Source organism: Octodon degus, unplaced genomic scaffold, assembly GCF_000260255.1.
Source record: "Octodon degus isolate 3935 unplaced genomic scaffold, OctDeg1.0 scaffold00184, whole genome shotgun sequence".
Lineage (NCBI taxonomy): Eukaryota > Metazoa > Chordata > Mammalia > Rodentia > Octodontidae > Octodon > Octodon degus.
This window is the reverse complement of record NW_004524760.1, coordinates 2,428,114-2,446,151: the sequence shown is the minus strand read 5'-3', so window position 1 is coordinate 2,446,151 and position 18,038 is coordinate 2,428,114. Positions and strand designations below refer to the sequence as shown.

Here is an 18,038-nt window from a genome sequence, read left to right as displayed (position 1 = left end):
TCTTTTTCAACCATTCCTCGGGTGATGGGCATCTTGGTTGTTTCCAAGATTTGGCTATCACAAATTGTGCTGCTATAAACATAGGCACACATATATCACTTCGATATGATGTGTTCAGATCCTCTGGGAAAATTCCCAGTAGAGGAATAGCTGGTTTAAATTGTTTTCATTCATTAACCAATTCATATCTACCTTTTATTCTTCTCTGCTCACTCTGCTCTCAGCAGACTTTTAGTTTTCTCTGGCTTCCAGGAAGCCTAAGTCCATAGCCGGGTTGATAGTATCATTCATTTACATGAGAAGTCGGAGGCTGCTTTAACCTGGTTCCTGATCTTGGCAGGTCTGTGTTCTTCATCTTCCCCAGATCTCACACTGTAGGACAATGAGCCTGCCAACTTTTAGGGATAGAAGAATGGTGCTTCAGTTACCATTTGCAATGCTGCCTTCAATCCCTCCTGCCATCAGAGACCTTTGTGGCTGTGTTTAGACCCTAAGTCTTATAGAATCCAGATTTCCCATTTAATTGTCTATTTTTGGCTTTTATGCATAGGAGGGATAAGTCTGTACCCTCAGGAATTTGCCTCTGTGTGTTTCTGTCACATATCTATTTTATTAAAAAATAATCTATGTGTGTGTATATCTATCCACTGAAAGAATGTATAACTATATGAGCATTTCAGTGTACTAATAAATGTCTGGAAACTAATGGCTACCACTTTGAGCACCTTGTATAATTATAGATGTCAAAGATAATGTGTATTAATCTCATGATGTATCAGATTTAGTACTAAAATATTTATATAGGTTTTTCTTCTTCTGATACAGACATTTTGGTCTTTGTCTCTGTCTGTCTATCTCTCTCGGTCTCTCTGTCTCTCTCAGATATAAATATCCCAAACATATGCTAGTCTGCAAATTTTAGTTAAAACATCAGACAAATTTCGTACATTAGTTAGACTTGTAACCAAGATTTCATTCTAGTGAGACCTAAAGAGTTCTCCTTAACCTTACTTTTCAACAGAACTGCATAGCACTTTCTATCTCAAACTGTCATACTTCCCCTTTGTGTGCTGTGTGTTTAAATTAGAGAGACTCCATTAAAGAGTAAATCTGTTGTTCCATCTTAACTGTAGAACATGTGATATGAGAGATTAAAGGAAATAAAATGAGGTATTTGGTTTTACATACTACTAAAACTTGACCACAAGAATGTTTTTCCACTTGATTTCAGTGGTCCACAACAGTTATTTAAACTCCTTCTGAGTTTACAGGCCTAAAAAGGGGAGCAAGATTAAGCAGGTGAGATTTATTAGGATGTTATGGTTCATGACAAATATTTTACCTTCTATTCTTCATTTTGAAAGTAATTTTTTGAAAAGTCTTGTTTCCAAACACCTAATTGCCTATAGTTCTAACCAAGTAGCATAAGATTTTAGTGCCTGCCGTTGTGTTTGTATTGGTGCCAAGTTATACTACTTTAAGTGTACTGAGGTATTACAAAAGAGAAGATTTGAAAATGTAAATGATGTGTTTGAGCCCAGTATGTAATTGCTGTTTCCTAAGAGCTCAGGAGATAACTCAGTGGCATAATGCCTGCCTGGCAAATGCAAGGTCCTGAGTTAAATTCTCTATACCCCCTCAAAAAAAAAGAAAAAATTTTTTTTGCCATTTCCTAGTAGTTCAAAGGAGAAAAGTGTCAGGCAACTGAGGCAGCTTTACCATATGGCAATAGCTACAAACTCAACACGACCTGCCTGGAGCAGTTGGGACCAAGTTCACATGATTGGTCCAAAGTGAGTTTTGGTAACCTCATTGAGTACATTAAATCAATGGTATAACTGAAATTTTATCTTTTAGATTTGTTGTTTTATTACATTGGGACAAATTTGTAATTTTTTTTTATTTGTACGTTTTCTATTTTGTGGTTATATAAGAGTTACAAGCCTAGGGTCTTACTGGTATATGTTTGTTAACAGTTAACAGCAAAAATGATTTCAGACTGTACTGGGAGCTCTCAGCAGCTTTTATTTCACATTGGAGAAGCAGAGATTATATAGTGGCTGAACTCTTCCTATATAGTGTGGGAAGCATCCTATGTTTGATTTTAATGTTTTTGTGTGGTTTGCCCCTACTCATATATCATGACCCAAGTTAGCTCAAGTGTTGTTTCTTTCTAGAGCATTTGACAGTGCATGCTGAGTTAGTACCCCTTCTTGCTGTGTCCTGTAGCACCCCATATTTCCTTTTCTTCCAGCCCTTCTCACCACCTGTTAAATTTTATTTTCTAATGGGGCTCAAGTTCCTCATTAACCACAGACTACTTGAGAGCAGGGAACACTGTCATCTTTGCATTTGGGTTTTTGCTTGTTTTTGTTTCTAGTAATATATTATTAGTGGAACTAGTGGTGAAAAGAGGCAGAAATAATTTAGAGCCTAACCACCAGTGACAAAGACAAGGAGATTTCTAATATTTTAATAATTAATGAACTCCTTAGCTCATATTTCTAACTGATCTAACCCAGAACCATCAGTCTTACTGTCTGATAAATGAGGACAAAAAACCAAAGAAAATAAGTCATCACTATTTGTATCAGAAAATTGAAGGGGCATTATTTTTGAAGTTGGAATGATGGCTCTTTTGTACTCTGAGGGAGAACAAGTCCAAGGTCTCTTATCTTGGGAGCTGTGAAGGTAAGCACTGTGGTCAGAAGACTGTTCTGTTTTGAAGTCAGCTCCAGAAAAAACCTCTCCTCCCCCCATGGCTGGGGTCGTGGGCAGCAGGATTGACTAAGTACATTCTGAGTTATCTGCTAGAAGACCCATGTTCTGTTTATGATTGAGGCTGGTTTGAAATCATCTGCAAATTTTAGGTCTGTGTTTCTGATTAGACTGCCTCAGAGGTGAAACCTTGCTGACTCAACAGAAAAAGCCAGCTCCTCCTAGTGGAACTTTTCTTTTCTTTCTTTCTTTCTTTTTTTTTGGAACTGTTTTTTTTTTTTTTGGTGGAACTGGGGATTGAACTCAGGCCCTTGCACTAGCCAGGCAAGCGCTTATTCTACTGAGCTATTTCCCGGCCCCCAAAACCCATTGTTTTTAAGAGGAAAAATATCACTTATTTTTCTATAAGCAATGTATAGATACAAACATATTTTTTGTCACTTTAAGCATAAAAAGCCACACACAGGAGTAAAATGACCAATCTTTTTTATAATACTGAAGCAAAGAACATTACCTTTCAGTAAACTAAACATGCTAATCGCAGCCTCTCAGTGAGCAAGAGGAAAATGTTGTCAAGCTAAGTGTATTTGAAAGTAAAAAACTTAATTTTATGTTTGATAATATTTTTTTTGCAGGGGAGAGGTAAAATATTTTCTGACAAAGCCATTGCATAGTATATAATGAGCTTTATTTTAAGTATTGACACTTGGAGCAACAAGGATTTCTATTAACATAAAATCAGTCTAAATTTTATCTGTCTTCCTCTCCTACAATGGACTCTTGGGTTTGTTTACTTATCTTTTTCTTACATTTGTTCAGTGCACATTTATCAAGATCATCCTATGTGCCAAGTACTGGGGTCATCTGCACTTTTCAAAATATGCTTAGCGTACTAGGTTCTGAGGAACTGTATCGTTAAGGTGTGCTTGACTGCAGGTAACAGAAAGCCCAGTGAAAGGTGATTTAACTCAAAAAGTCCCTTCCTCGCGCAGTGAAGCTTATGAAGGCACAAGTATCTTTCTGCTCTGCCAATTGTGGTAGGTTGCCCAGTCTCCTTATGCTTTGTTACTCCTGGGTTGTAAGGTGGCTTCTACTGGTCTGGTGTCATATAAGACTAAACACAGTGTCTAAATGGGAAATAGTGACCTTTTAAAGTTGAGAGAGTTCCACTCAAGAATCCTTTAACCAAAGCTTAGTTCACATGGCGTAGAGTTGCATAACATGCCAGTTCTATGCTTGATCTTAGCCAAAGGCCAACAAGTGATACAAAAAGCCATTTCCGTAGTTGATAGGAGGGCAAATGGAAATACCGTGAGTGGTCTATACTGCACATTTTCAAAATGTGGCTTGTGGGATCCTTGGTGTTCCTGAGACTTTTTCAGGAGGCTCACAAGGGCACAGTTGTTTTCATAATAATGCTAAGCTGTTATTTATCCTTTCCACTCTCATTCAGTCACTGGCATGTGATAGGGTTGTTAAGAGTTACATGATATGTGATAAGGTCATCACTCTGGCAGCTAATGCAATGTGTTCTGTGCTTGTATATTACGCTTTAAATATTTCTCAGTTTTAACTTACAGTATTATTGTAAATGTTTATAAACATAACCTATATAAACAAAAGTTTAGCGGAATCTCAGTAAAGTTTAAGCATATAAATTTTAAAAACATTTAAAATTTACACAACTCAAACTTCTCCTCTGGTTTTGGAGAGATCTCTTCCTCCCCAAGACATGTTGCAGAAATTCTTGCCCCATATGGTGAATTCTATTCCTGGGGAAACATCTTTTCCATGACATTTTTGAAGATATTCTCTTAAAGGGCAAAAGTCAACAAAAATAAGAGCCTTTTGTCCTGAAGAATTACCACTTCAGTGTCACCTGCTATATCTTAAATCTAAGCTATATATCTATTATGCTGAGAGTATGAGTCCTTGTGGACATGGTATATCTCATCTTTGTAACTTGGTGGTTTGAATTCATGAAATAATACTAGCAAGCAACTAAGTAACATTTGGGCAGTTTATAAGTGAGAAAGATGAGTTTGTTGATCTTGAGTGGACACTACTTGGAACAAAACCCTACAGCTGATCCTTGCCATTTTCTGTCTCCCCTTACCTCCTGCTTATGAAGGACCTTGCCAGCCCTACAGTAAAATAAGAACATGAGCAAGTACATGTGGTCTCCAATGCCTGTTACTTTCCATTCTGACTCTAGGGTCTCTCTACTTGTAGGACTTTCTTGTCTGCATACAAATTTCTGAAGGTCATTTTATTTTTTTCCTGGAAATATATACTGGGGTAAACTAACAATTTCTGTTGCTTTTAGTCTGAGAATGGGTAAATGTGCTAAGAAAGAAATTACTCATGAAACAGAAAGTATGTAGTTCCTTATAGCTTTCCATGCTATTTGCCTTTTTAAAAATTTTATTGTTTAAAATTAATTTTAAACTTTTTATATACATAATGATCACATTCATTGTAGGGAATTTGTACATATATAGATATAGATATAGATATAGATATAGATATAGATATATAGATAGTTCCCCCCTCCCCCAGCAGAACAGGGGATTGAATTCAGGCCCTAGTGCTTACCAGGGAAGTGCTTATTCTACTGAGCCATCTCCCTGGCCCCAGTACATAATATATCTTGATTCTTCTTTTTTCTCTATTTTCACTCCCTTTAAGCCTTCTTCCCCTCCTTACAAAAACTTCGTTTCCATTTTTTCTTCTATTCTCTTTTTTTTCCTTTCTGTTCTTTATCTTCCCCCTCCACCCTCCCTCATTCCCCTTCACATTTGAACATTTTCTTCATACTTCCCAATATCTTTCATTAGTTTTGGTCCTTATTAGTGCTTTTGGTTTCTCATGCAAGAGAATGTAATATTTTTCATGCAAGAGAATGTAGGGCTGAGGAGATAGCTCAGTAGAATAAGCAAGCAAGCGCAGGGCCTGAGTTCAATCCCTGGTTCCAGGAAAAAAAAAAAAAAAAAAAAAAAGTAATATTTAAACAGGTGTTTCCTATTTATTTCATTAAAAGTATAGTGTCAAGATGTATCTATTTACCATCTATTTACCTGAAAATGTCTCAAGTTTATCCTTCTTTGTGCCAGAGCAGTACTCCATTGTATATAAAAGCTACATTTTCTTTATCCATTTGCTACATTAGTGTATTGTATATAGTGCATTTATAAACAATTATTAAAATTCTAAATTTAAGGAAATAGGCTATTGGACTTCCAACTTTTATTTTGATGTGGAAAGCACTAAGTAGTATTTCTCTAGGAGCTCATAATGAAATGACTTTTGGACAAACATTAGGTAGAAAACTAAGTGCCAAAGATTTACATTTGAAGTAAGACAGATATATAGGGTTTCGGTATTGATAAACAAATGTATAGTCAGTTTTCAGTTGTTTTAGTTTACAGATTAATAAAGATAAAAAAATAATACATTCATGAAAAAGTTGAAATGGCCATAAAGCTCAAGAATCAACCCTATTTTATAAGGAATACATTGTTTTGGAACTGCATGAAAACTACTTCATTGTATCTGCTTGAGTATGGAATTGCTTTATTACCTCCAAGTGGAAAATTCCATGTTTCTTCTGCTGTGATAGTAGCCCTCTGGAGAAAGAGCAGTAGTCACATGGCTAAGGTGAGGGTCCAGGAAGAAAGGATGTAGACTTTCTACTCGGAGTCAAGATTGGAAAAACAGACCCATTATTCCAGGAAATTTAAAATTTTCCATTAGTATTGTAATTATTTTTTCCTATGTTAATATTTCTGTTTTATTTTACATTCTCATTGAATTGAAACTTTTATTACATGAAGTGATCCTCTTTATTGGTAATGCTTTTTGCTACAAAATCTGTTTAGTATCATTTACTTGATTCTTTTGCTTTGTAATGGTTAATTATTTTTTCCCATGTTATTTATTTTTTTTAACAACATAGAGGCTATTGGGTTTTTTGTGATTCAAAATTGATAATTTTTGTTTTTTATTTGGAGATTTAATCTGTTTGTAAAGAGTATAATTACTAATATACTTGAGTTTATAAGTCTACTATTTTAGTATGTGCAGATTGTTTATATTTTTAGTGCTCAGGATTGAAAACAGGGCCTCATCCATGTTAAGCAAACACTCCATCACCACTCCACTCTGGCCTTACCATATGTTTTTGTCTATCTTATCTATTTTACATTCTTTTTGTCTCTACTGTCTTGCCCTTTAGAGGGTTTTTTTTTGTTGCTGTTGTTATTTTTTTGCCCTGATGATTTGGAAATTATATACTACTACTTAGTATTTTGTTAATGTATATCCTAAAAATTATAATACACGTTCTTCGATTACTAAAGCCCAATATTACTACTTTTATGCTCACTTTCCTGGACTATATATGAACTTTGGAATTCGTTAGATATAGCCTGGCTTGTATGCTGCTGCTTTTGTGTATTTTAATTTCTGTGTATGTTTAAAAGCCCAGAGTATTGCTTTTAGTACAAATCTTTCTTCTCATTGAATTAAGAGAAAGTAGCTATGCATCTACCCAACTATCTTGTATATACAGATACAAAATGGTCTTTCATTTCTGTTTTTAACTTGTAAGTATTAATTTAGCTTTTCCTACCAAACATCTTTGTTGTTTTTAATTTCTTATATATCTCGACATTCATCTGGCTGGTGACCAGTTTTTTCATCAGTATATCAGGAAGGCTTTCATATCACCTTTATACTTGAGTGTTGTAGTTGGGTGTAGAGTTCTGTGTTGGTCATTTTTCCCTAATATATTGAGTGTAAGTTTTCCAGTCTCTCATTTAGTTTCTGTGTACATGTCTTAACCATTCTTGTGTACACTTCTCTTGTTTTGATTTCTGTGTTATATTCTGGGCATGTTCTTCAGATCTGTCCTCCAGGTTCACTAATTCTATTTTCATGTGTCTAATCAATTTTATTCTTACTTTCCATTGTTTTTCAGTTCTAGAATTTCCGCTTACTATATTTTTTAGCTGTTAGTTTTATCTGTGAGACCTCTGTAACTCCCTGACTTCTAAGAGTACTTTTGGCATAGTTACACTAAGACTATCTAGAAAGAATGGCAGTTCTTTAAAGCAAAAGTGGAGATATCTAAACACACACACACACACACACACACACACACACATTTTTTCTTTCAGAGAATAAATATAAATAGGCAAGCAAAACTCGCAGATATTCATCATGTTTCATTTTCTGACTAGTCAGGTCATTCATATCTACTGCTTTTTATAAGCAGAATTTTAAAAACTCTTGCAAATAACTTAATTTAGCTCTCTCCTCCTTCAGAAAGAGAGTTAACTCATACTAATATCCAGTTAGTGTATACATTTTAAGTCTAAGAGTTCTGGATATTGTCAGTTTCTGTTTTTCCCATTTCTGTGTTATATTCTGTAAATTATAGACTAAATAGAAAATTTGTCTGCTAATAATATACTGTATATATATAGTAGGAGAAAAATGAAAGAGAAGGAAATCTTAAAAATTGGATGACACAGCAAGCAAATACAGATAGTATCCAAAAACTAGCCTCATTTACGCTTTTTGACCAAGCAGGCATACTTTGCACATGATGATAGAGTGCTGCTAAAGACACCCTGCTTTGTGGCTTGGAAGATCAGTGCAATTGCTGAGGTCCACCATAGACTCTTCCCAGAACTAAGACCTTCCACACATTTGAAACAGCTTGGTTCTGCTGGGCCATATAGTGGAATGACAGGACACAGCGGCATGGGCCTGTTGTACTGTGATTGTTGTTTAAGTTTACTGCCAGGCCAGTGGATAGAAGCAGATAAATGACCTGAAACTTGTGCAGTGCATGCTGCTTTCAGAATCCTGCATTTGTCAGCCAGTTATTCTGCCTCTTAGCAGGTGCAAGGTATAGCAGTTATCATTCACTTTAAATAAATAATTACTATCACAAGCATTATGATACATGTACTAATGAGTTAAAATAAAAAAGAATATATGAGAATAATCCACATTCAAAATAATGAAATAAAGGAGAAGGAATCAAAAAAACAACAAAAACCCAACCTATGATGGCATTAAGCTGGAAAGTTTCCATAATGTATCCAGTGAAACCTAAATTCCTGTCTTGCACTTACCATTCAGTCACCCAGGTCTCTTCACAGGAGGCTATGACTGCTACTGGTTTCTTGAGTATTCTCATGTTAAAGTGCTTATCTCAACTTGGTACAGATTATGGAAGTATAAGAAATTTACTGAAGTGGCAGTCCTTGTCTATTCATAGCACTTATGTCTCATCTGGACTAGGTGAGTGATATCTGTATCTTCTGTTCTCCAGTCTATCAGCTTGGCAGTCTTCAGAAGGCCAGTGTGGAGCCATTTTCCAGCTCTATAAATGCATTAATCCCACCAGTGACTACTTTGTTCTTATAAGAACTCACGTCTGAAAATGGAGTATGAGTTGCAGTAACATTTGATTACGCTTTTGATTTAGTGTCATTAGCCCACTGGTCCCTCAGTGGGGAAGGTGGTTCTCTGTAAATCACTAGATGACTTTGGAGTAGTTTATTTTTGAGGACTTTATGGTGCTTCCAGTGGTTGTTTCTATTGACTATAAGAGGTACTTTATTGATCTGTATTACCCTCTTATTCTATTACTTCTGGTTTCTAATTTTCTAAAATGAAGTTTCATTGCTATTTTCCTTATCTTTTTCAATAGCTGGTTTTAAATTTACCACTTTTCTTTAAAGGTTGTTCATTCTCTGGTACCTGTAACCATGTATCAGCTTTTTATTCTTTGAAAAACCACAGAAGCTCACTATGGTTCATTGAATGAGCTGGAGAAGGAAAGGAGGGGAGGAGGGGAAAGAAAGGAAAAGAAGAGGAGCAGAGAGGAGGAAGAAAGTGGGGTGGGTGGAGTGGGGTGGGGAGAAGTCTTTTGGAAGATTTGTGGGTAGTTAACAGTACTGAAGGGATCTGAAAAACTATACCTTGAAACAACTTTTTATTTTGGCTTCTACATGTAATGATCATGAAAGTTGCTAATACCATACTTACAACAAGCTGAAAGGTGAATCAAACTGAGAAACCATCACTGTTCTTAGATTTGTAAGAGAAGTGAGGTCAGAGGGCAAAGTTTTACTTAAAATAGGAGAGACAGAAATGCAGATACCATCTTTCTGTCAGCCAGCCAAGATGCTGAAAGGGAAGAAGGCCAAGGGCAAGAAGGTGGCCCCAGCCCCTGCTGTCATGAAGAAGCAAGAGGCCAAAAGGTAGTAAATCCCATTTGAGAAGAGGCCAAAGACTTTTGGCATTGGACAGGACATCCAGACCAAAAGAGACCTTACCCACTTTGTTAAATGGCCCTGCTGCATCTGGCTGCAGTGACAGAGGGCCATCCTATATAAGCGGCTGAAGGTACCCCCCTGTGATTAACCAGTTCACCCAGGCTTTGGACCGCCAAACAGCTACCCAGCTGCTTAAGCTCAGCCACAAGTACAGACCAGAGACCAAACAAGAGAAAAAGCAGAGGCTGTTGGCCCAGGCAGAGAAGAAAGTTGCTGGCAAGGGGGATGTCCCCACTAAGAGGCCACCATTTCTCAGAGCAGGTGTCAATACCATCACCACTCTGATAGAGAACAAGAAGGCTCAGCTTATGGTGATTGCGCACTATGTGGACCCCATTGAGATGGTCATGTTCCTCCCTGCCCTGTGTCACAAGATGGGGGTCCCTTACTGCATCATCAAGGGGAAGGCCAGGCTGGAGTATCTGGTCTCCAGAAAGACCTGTACCACTGTCACTTTCACACACGTCAGTTTGGAAATCAAAGGCATGCTGCTAAGCTGGTGAAGGCCATCAGGACCAACTACAATGACAGATACGATGAGATCCACCATCACTCGGGAGGCAGTGTTCTGGGTCCAAAATCTGTGGCTTGTATTGCCAAACTGGAGAAAGTAAAGGCTAAAGAGCTTGCCACCAAACTGGGCTAAGTGTACTCTTGAGTTTTCTGTACATGAAAACAATAAATTGTCCTTAATCCAGTGGGGGGGAAAAAAGAAAGAAATGCAGATACCCACCCCCAGTTCCTTCCGTGTAGGAGAAGGGAAATACCCAACTACCCCTCACAGTAGCCATCCTGTCCCAACTAAGCTGGCTGGGAGGCAGCCTGGGACTGTGGAACACTTGGGAATTTCACGACCTCATGAAAGACTGAATCCTAAGGCTTTAGAATACGTCTCCCTCTATACCTTACCACAACTTCAAAAAAAAAAAAAAAAAAGTTCTATTTATATGTTCTTTCTACTCAGTGCACCATTTCTAGCTCTTCAAAAAAAAAAAAAATTTTTTTTTTTTTTTTACAGGGCAAGCTACAAGAAAAAAATATAGTTTAGAGAGACAAAATGAATCAGAAACAGACATGGATTATCAAATAGAGAATTTAAAATAACTATGATTAATATGCTAAGTACTCTATTGGGTAAAGTAGACAGCATGCTAGAACATTTGGGCAGTGTGAGCAGAGAGATGGAAATCCTAAGAACCTAACAGGAATGCTAGAGATACTGTATCAGTAATGAAGACCAACTTTGTTAGCTACACCAATAGATGACATACAGCTGTAGAAAGAATCTCTTGAGTTTGAGAATATCTCAATAGAAATCTCCCAAACTGAAAAAAAGAACAAAGAAACAGAAGCTGAAAACAGACTAAAAGGAAAAGATACAAAAGAACAATAACAATAGCATATCTAAGAACTGTGATGTATGTGATAACAGAGCATGTAACATACCTGTAATGGTACAAAAACAAGAAAAATTTGTGAAATAGTAATGACTGTAAATTTCTCAAATTAATGTCAGACACCAAACCACAGATCCAAAAATCTCAAAGCATTTCTAAGCTTAGGTGAGGCGTGAACAGTAGGGTGAGCTTTATTTTCACATGGTGAATCTGTTGAAATGTCTTCTAGACTTTTTCTAGCAACATTCCTTTTCAAGGGTTTCAAAACAGGACTGGGCTCTTCTTCTGAACCTGTTACAAGACAAAACCAATGAATGCTACACAATACAAAAGAAAAACCCCATCTTTTAATAACCATTGAAATCTGCAATGGTAGGTTGAAAAGAGAAATTATGCCATAGCCTCCCTAACTTTGTGTGCTGTAAGTATTCCACAAAAGAAAGTAAAATTTCTCCACTGTTAAAAAAAAACTCAAAGAACACCAAGCCCGATAAATACTGAAAACCACACCTATGTGTCTTTTTCAGCCTACACAATGTCAAAGATAAACTCCTGAAAGAAGCCATACAAAAAATCAGTTTACCTCTGAAGGAACCAAGAAAAGAATTACAGCCAGCTTTCATGGGACCCACACAAGAAGAGAGTGATATATTTGAAGTGATAAGTGAAAAAGTCTTTCTTATTAAGGATAGGAGCTGGGCCGGCCCCAAGGATCTACATGAAGGGAGCCTTTGGGTGACTGAGTTTCTGTACACCCATCTAACACAAGATCACATTCTCAGAAGAATCTGGTTTGCCTTACATAAGTCATCATCCCACCTTTCATGTGATGGATTAACAGGCCCACCAAGATTTTGTGGAATAGAAGAAAGGAAAAAGTGGAGTATCTTACTCCAAAGAGAATAAGAATGCAAACCAGACAAACTCAGCAGATGCTCATTCCAAAGTGTTGTTTAGGTCAGTATTTCTTACAGCAGCACAACTGGCCTTTATGGGAGGCCTTTTTCTTTTTCTTTTTTTTTTTTTTTTGCGCGCTGCTGGTCCACAGTACGACATTGTGTTTCCCATTCCTGGCTCTCAGAGTAAATCATGGTGATACCTACAATACTACTGTCACAACCAAGGACTCCTACTATGGACTAGAGCATTGAGAGCCATTGTACAGTCCCTAAAGCTGACTCCACTTAGAACCATCAGACACACTCCAAATGCTAAACAAAAATTTGTTTGCAATCTTATAACATAAAATAATATTTATTTCTTTGTCAAAATTTTCTCAGTTTATTATTCCCAGATATCTAGTCTGCCTTTATATTGCTACATGAAATACATAAGAAACCCATCATCTTGTTTCTTCAGTTTATTTTTTTTTTAAGAGTATAAATTTTAGAGGCAGAGTCTGGATTCCAATTCTACAATTTTAAAGGGCTGGCCACATAGCTCAGCAGACTAAAGGTGCCTGCTTAGGGTTGGATCCCAGCCTGCCATGCCAGCCCCGCCCTTGGGACGCACTGAGATGTGACTGAGACTGGGTATGGTGGTGTGGGCCTGTAATCCCAGTGCTACATAAAAAATATAAAAATAAAAAATTCCACAATTTTGGCCACTTACAGGTACTTACTTCTTTGGATTTTTATAGTCTTATTTAGGGCAATTACACAATTGCTCAATGCCGTTATAAAGCAGGGATAATATTGGTATTCATTTCATAAAGTTTCTGTGATGATCAGTATATATAAAGCATTTGTTGTATTGCCAAGAGCATAGTAAGTATTCGCATGTATAACCTATTATATTTATAAAATGAAAATTTGACAATTAAATTTACACAAGTAACTTAAATACTTCAGTTTTTTTCCTTGGGTGAGTTATCTTTTAAGAATTAAATTGCGGGGGGCTAGGGAGATAGCTCAGTAGAATAAGTACTTGCCTGGCAAGTTCGAGGTCCTGCGTTCAATCCCCAGTACAGGGGTGGGGGGAGGGGAGAATGAAATAATTAAATTGTTTTATCTGGAAAAGCATTTTGGTATAAAATTTAGTTTAAAACTTGACTGTGAAATTGTTGGAGGGTCATTCATTCAGATTCTTTTGGGTTTTTTTGGTCAGATGTGTGATAAATTCTAGGAAGACATAGACTCTACAAATCAGCAGAAAGAGCAATAACTAAGTGAACAAGTACACACCCAGGGTAGGGTAGTTACTGCTGTGAACTCTGTAAAGGAGTGGGCAGAAAAGTGTGGAAGCAGGGTGGGGTCTGGTGTGTCCTGGCACAGGTGGGGGCTGGGCTGACTGCAGTGAGCTGGGAGAGGAAGCATAGACTGGTGGGTGCCAGAGCTGAGTTTGCAGGATCTTAGAGGCACTAGGAAGGTGCTGGAATTTTTGTCCCAGGGAGTTGAATTTTTTTCCCCAAGCTGTGGAAAAAGTGTTTTAAGCAGGAGAGCTTGCTGGTTGTATCTTCATATTTGTAGAAGTTGTTTTTGTCTCTGTAGAGAATGAATTGGAGGGGCCAGGGAGAGAGCTCAGTAGAATAAGTGCTTGCCTGGCAAGCACAAGAGCCTGAGTTCAATCCCTGGTTCTGGGGGGGGCGGAGAGAATATGAGAGAATGAGAATGAGAATCAGAAAAACAGGCTCTGGCAGAAAACAAATGTAACACTTGAAAAGGTGTGAGGATAGAGTGATGTGGTGGCAGTGAGACAGAAGGAAGTGAACACAGTCATGTCAGATCACTTATATTTTGAAGGTAGAATTGACAGGTATTGGCGATGATTTAGATGGTGAGGACAATGAGAGATGGATTAGGCAGGGCTAATGCCTAGATTTTTGAGTAGTAGGTGGCATAATAAAAATATGATGAATGTTTAGGTTATTTTTAAGTTATCATAGTAAAAGATATGTTGTCCTTAATACTCAGATCTTCCTATTTGCTTGGCCCATTGTTCTTGCCGCTTTCTGAAGCAGTTCTGCAAATCCTCCTTTTAGGAATGTCCTTAGTAACTTCTTTTGTCCTGAATCAGTTCAGAATGGTTTCTTTCACATCCTCCTCTTTTTATAAGCCTGCTTTTCTGTAGAATGTCACTGGACAGCAACATTGGTTTTTTTTTTTTGTTTGTTTGTTTTTTTAATTTTAGGGAAAGATCTACAGGGTGTTCAGGGTCTCACTACTAGATCGGACTCAGTAGTAACTCTCCTGTTTACAGCTTCCCAGAGCTGGGATTATAGGTGTGCGCCACCACACTCAGTCTCAGTTGCCATCTTCAGTGCATCCCAGAGGTGGGGCCGGCATGGCAGGCCTGGGGATGCAACCCCCAGCCTCTGTGCCTGCTTGCAGGCACTTTAATCCGCTGAGCTATTTGGCTGGCCCTAGCATTGTATTTTTGGTCACACTGAAAAAAGATCATCTCCAGAACTGCTTCAAAAAGTGGCAAGAATAATGGAGTATTGTTTAAAGTAAGGGGCAGGACTGTGAGGGGATTAATGGCAATGTGGTTTTTATTGTAATAATTTTTTAAAAATGTAATACTGTTTATTTAAGTTGGTAAACATTTCAGCATTCTAAACATAAAAAACTCATAACATTGCAAATCGTGTTTAAGTACAGAAGCTTCTTGAACCTTCTCTGACTCTTTGCCAATGAAGAATTCTACAGTTTGGAAACAGTTTAGCACTTAACTAAAAAAAAAAAAAAAAAACAGTAAAGACTTCAAACACTTCTCAGTTCTGTGTTCTCAGTCCCCAGCTAAGAGAGGGCAGCAGAATGCTAGGTCACTATATACAGAAACTAACTGGTTGCCTGCCACAGCCACAGCAACAACAGGTCTAAAGTTCCTTCTCAGTGGCATCTGCTCCACAGCTCTACACCACCTTACAACTTAAAAAAGGTATGCCAGAGACATCTCCTAATACCTTTTCACAGCCACAGCAAAGTGCACAGAGTGAGGAGAGCACAGGGTGCCTTTTCAGCTTAAAAATGTTTGGAAATATGTACAGCTTTGATATAATTTCACAGCATTCTGGCCTCGGTGGCTGCACTGGGCAACTACTGCCAACTTCTGGAGCATTTGAGAGACTACCTGATCACAATCTGGTTGGCGTTTAACCTAAGAAACAGTCTGTCATGGCGTTCTCCTACTCTGAAGGATTCACAAGGAGACAAAAAGAGTTTTTTATTCATCCTCTTACTTCTCTTCCTCTTCTTCTTTCTCCTCTTCTTCTGCTTTCTCTTCTACCTTTTTCTGGGCAACTGTAGCAGGACCCTTTGTACCATTGAACTTTCCTTTAGACTTATAGTCGGCCATGTTCTTCTCATACTTCTCCTTCACCTTTGCCAACTTGGTGATGTAGGGCTCCTTTTCACTGTCACTTAAATTATTCCACATCTCACCCAGCTTTTTGGCCACATTGCCAATGGAGATACCAGGATTGGTGAATTTGATCTTGGGGCGGAATTATGAACAAAACAGGAAAAATCCAGAAGGTGGTCTTTTTTGTTTGTTGGGGTCCTTTTTCTTCTTGCCTCTTTTTGTGGTTCCATAATCTTTCATCTTTAGGTCATAGTGAACTTTATCTGCCTTGGCTATTTCATCAAACCTAGACTTCTCTTTCCCAGACATTGTCTTCTGCCTCTCTGAGCACTTCTTGGAAAATTTTGCAAAATTGACGGGGATTTCTGGGTTCTTCTTGTGTGCTTCTCTGCAGATCTGCCCAAAGAAGGCACATGCAGGCATCTTTCCCTGTGGTTTCTTGGAGTCCCTTTTAGCCATCCTGACTGTATGGTTTGCAACTACTACAACAATTTTAAAATTTAAACATTCATTATATATTTTGATCACAGGTCTTAAGTGCCATTTTGACAGTATGTATATATTTCCCCAGCTATTAACTTTTTGCATTTCAACCAAATACTTTTCAAGTCTGTAAAATGTTAAGTACCACTTAGAACTTTTGTCTTCCGAGTCTAGATGTTTTGCAGTAGTCAAATTGTACATTCTTCTTAAATTTCTTCTTGTTTTCCTGTTCAGTAATGGGAACTTTCTTTGTTGATATTTTTGGTATTTAGTTAGGAACATTTTATCAGTTAATTATTACTGCTGAGGACAATTTAAATTCAGTGATTTACTACTCACAATGTAGTCTCTTAAAATGAGGTCCTGCAGTGTCATCTGGCTTGGGGGAGCCAGGAGTCTGTGAAAGTCTGCGCCCTCATTAGGAAGGGACCTCCCTTTTTGGCCCCTTGCTTCCCTTTCTTCTCCCAGGGCATGGAGGGGCACTAGGGAGTAGTCCACTGGCTCACTCCGCCTGAGGCTATGCTCCTGTGGGTCCCCACTGTGCTGTTGAACATGGACTTAAGGGTAGGAAGTCAGGCTTAAGAGATTTTATTTTCCATTACTTAAGACTAGTGTACATCCTTAATAGTTGGAATTCATTACACTTTACTAAAATATGGCCTCTTGTGGATGAAATGAGATCATGTATGTTAAGCAGTCTTTTAATTAAGCAGACTGTTTAAACTGATATATGGGAAAGAATTTTTTACTTTCTGAGAAATGAAGAGAAATTGGGAAGAAAATTCATTAGACAGTAATGCATAGAGGTTTTTTTTCTTTTGCACCTAAATGAGAAACCAGCAATACATATAAAGCATAAGAACATCAAAAACATTTCTTAGGCACAGACTACTATTAAATAACCATGGATGTTTTTGATTTCCCATTACATTAAAATATCGTTCTCAAAGGAACTTCATTTTCAGAACATTTAAAAATAGCTCAGTCTTAAAAAGAAGATATAAAATGTTATCAGCTGTGCTTTTTGTACATAATTAGTATGTGCTGGTGGAAGTATAATGACTTGTAACCTAAAGATATTGTTCATGATAAAAAGTTCACATGGAAAAAATCATTGCTACAGCTGGATGACACATTTAGAAATGATTCAAATATGACTCTAGCATCTAAGGCAGGCTCTTTTGGTGCCTTGGAATCCACCTTCAAACTCAGTGGATCATGAAGGCAGGACTTTAAGAGTAGGAAGATCCTTTCTAAAATACTTCTTCACTGGTTTCCTTTCTTACAGATTTGGTATGTGTTCTCCATTTCTTTCAGTGCTTGGCAGCCTGCTGTGCAAGGACATCACCTTTTTTCCTTTTTTTGAGATGGCTCAGGATTTCATAGGCCTTGCTTCTGACTGTGAGTATTGGTTACAGAAGCTTTCTGCATTGGACCAGGCTTCTACTTTGGAAACCCAGAAGGATACCTGTCAGCACTTGCCTCAGTTCCAGGAGTTCCTGAGGCAGATGTATGAAGCCTTGAAACAAATGGTAAATACAGTAGTAGACTAAAATAATTAAATTATTTTGTGCCATCAGGGACTCCCAGATTTCACCAAGCCAGGATGTTTTCTTGGGTTAGTGATTTGTACTATGGACCTAAGATATTCCTTAGAAAGTAACACTTTCCATAAGAACTGCAGATAAGAGCTGGTTTCCTACTCTCTGTTTTATTATAAGTTTAGTCTTTCTTCTTGGCCAGTTGTATTGTCACATGAGACTTTGTGACCAAGAAAAAAATATAA

At 37.6% G+C, this 18,038-nt stretch overlaps 1 protein-coding gene and 2 pseudogenes across 1 annotated transcript in view; 2 read left to right on the top strand and 1 right to left on the bottom strand.

Annotated features, from left to right (window-relative positions):
* Positions 1-18,038, top strand: part of Fancc (Fanconi anemia complementation group C) — a 292,800-nt gene that overhangs the window by 83,244 nt on the left and 191,518 nt on the right. Inside the window, exon 2 of the mRNA XM_004643797.2 lies at positions 17,570-17,784. Coding sequence (XP_004643854.1) covers positions 17,620-17,784 — 165 coding nt within the window. The 5' untranslated portion in view covers positions 17,570-17,619. The remainder of the gene's footprint in view (positions 1-17,569; positions 17,785-18,038) is intronic.
* Positions 9,919-10,716, top strand: LOC101575264 (annotated as a pseudogene).
* Positions 15,632-16,228, bottom strand: LOC101574870 (annotated as a pseudogene).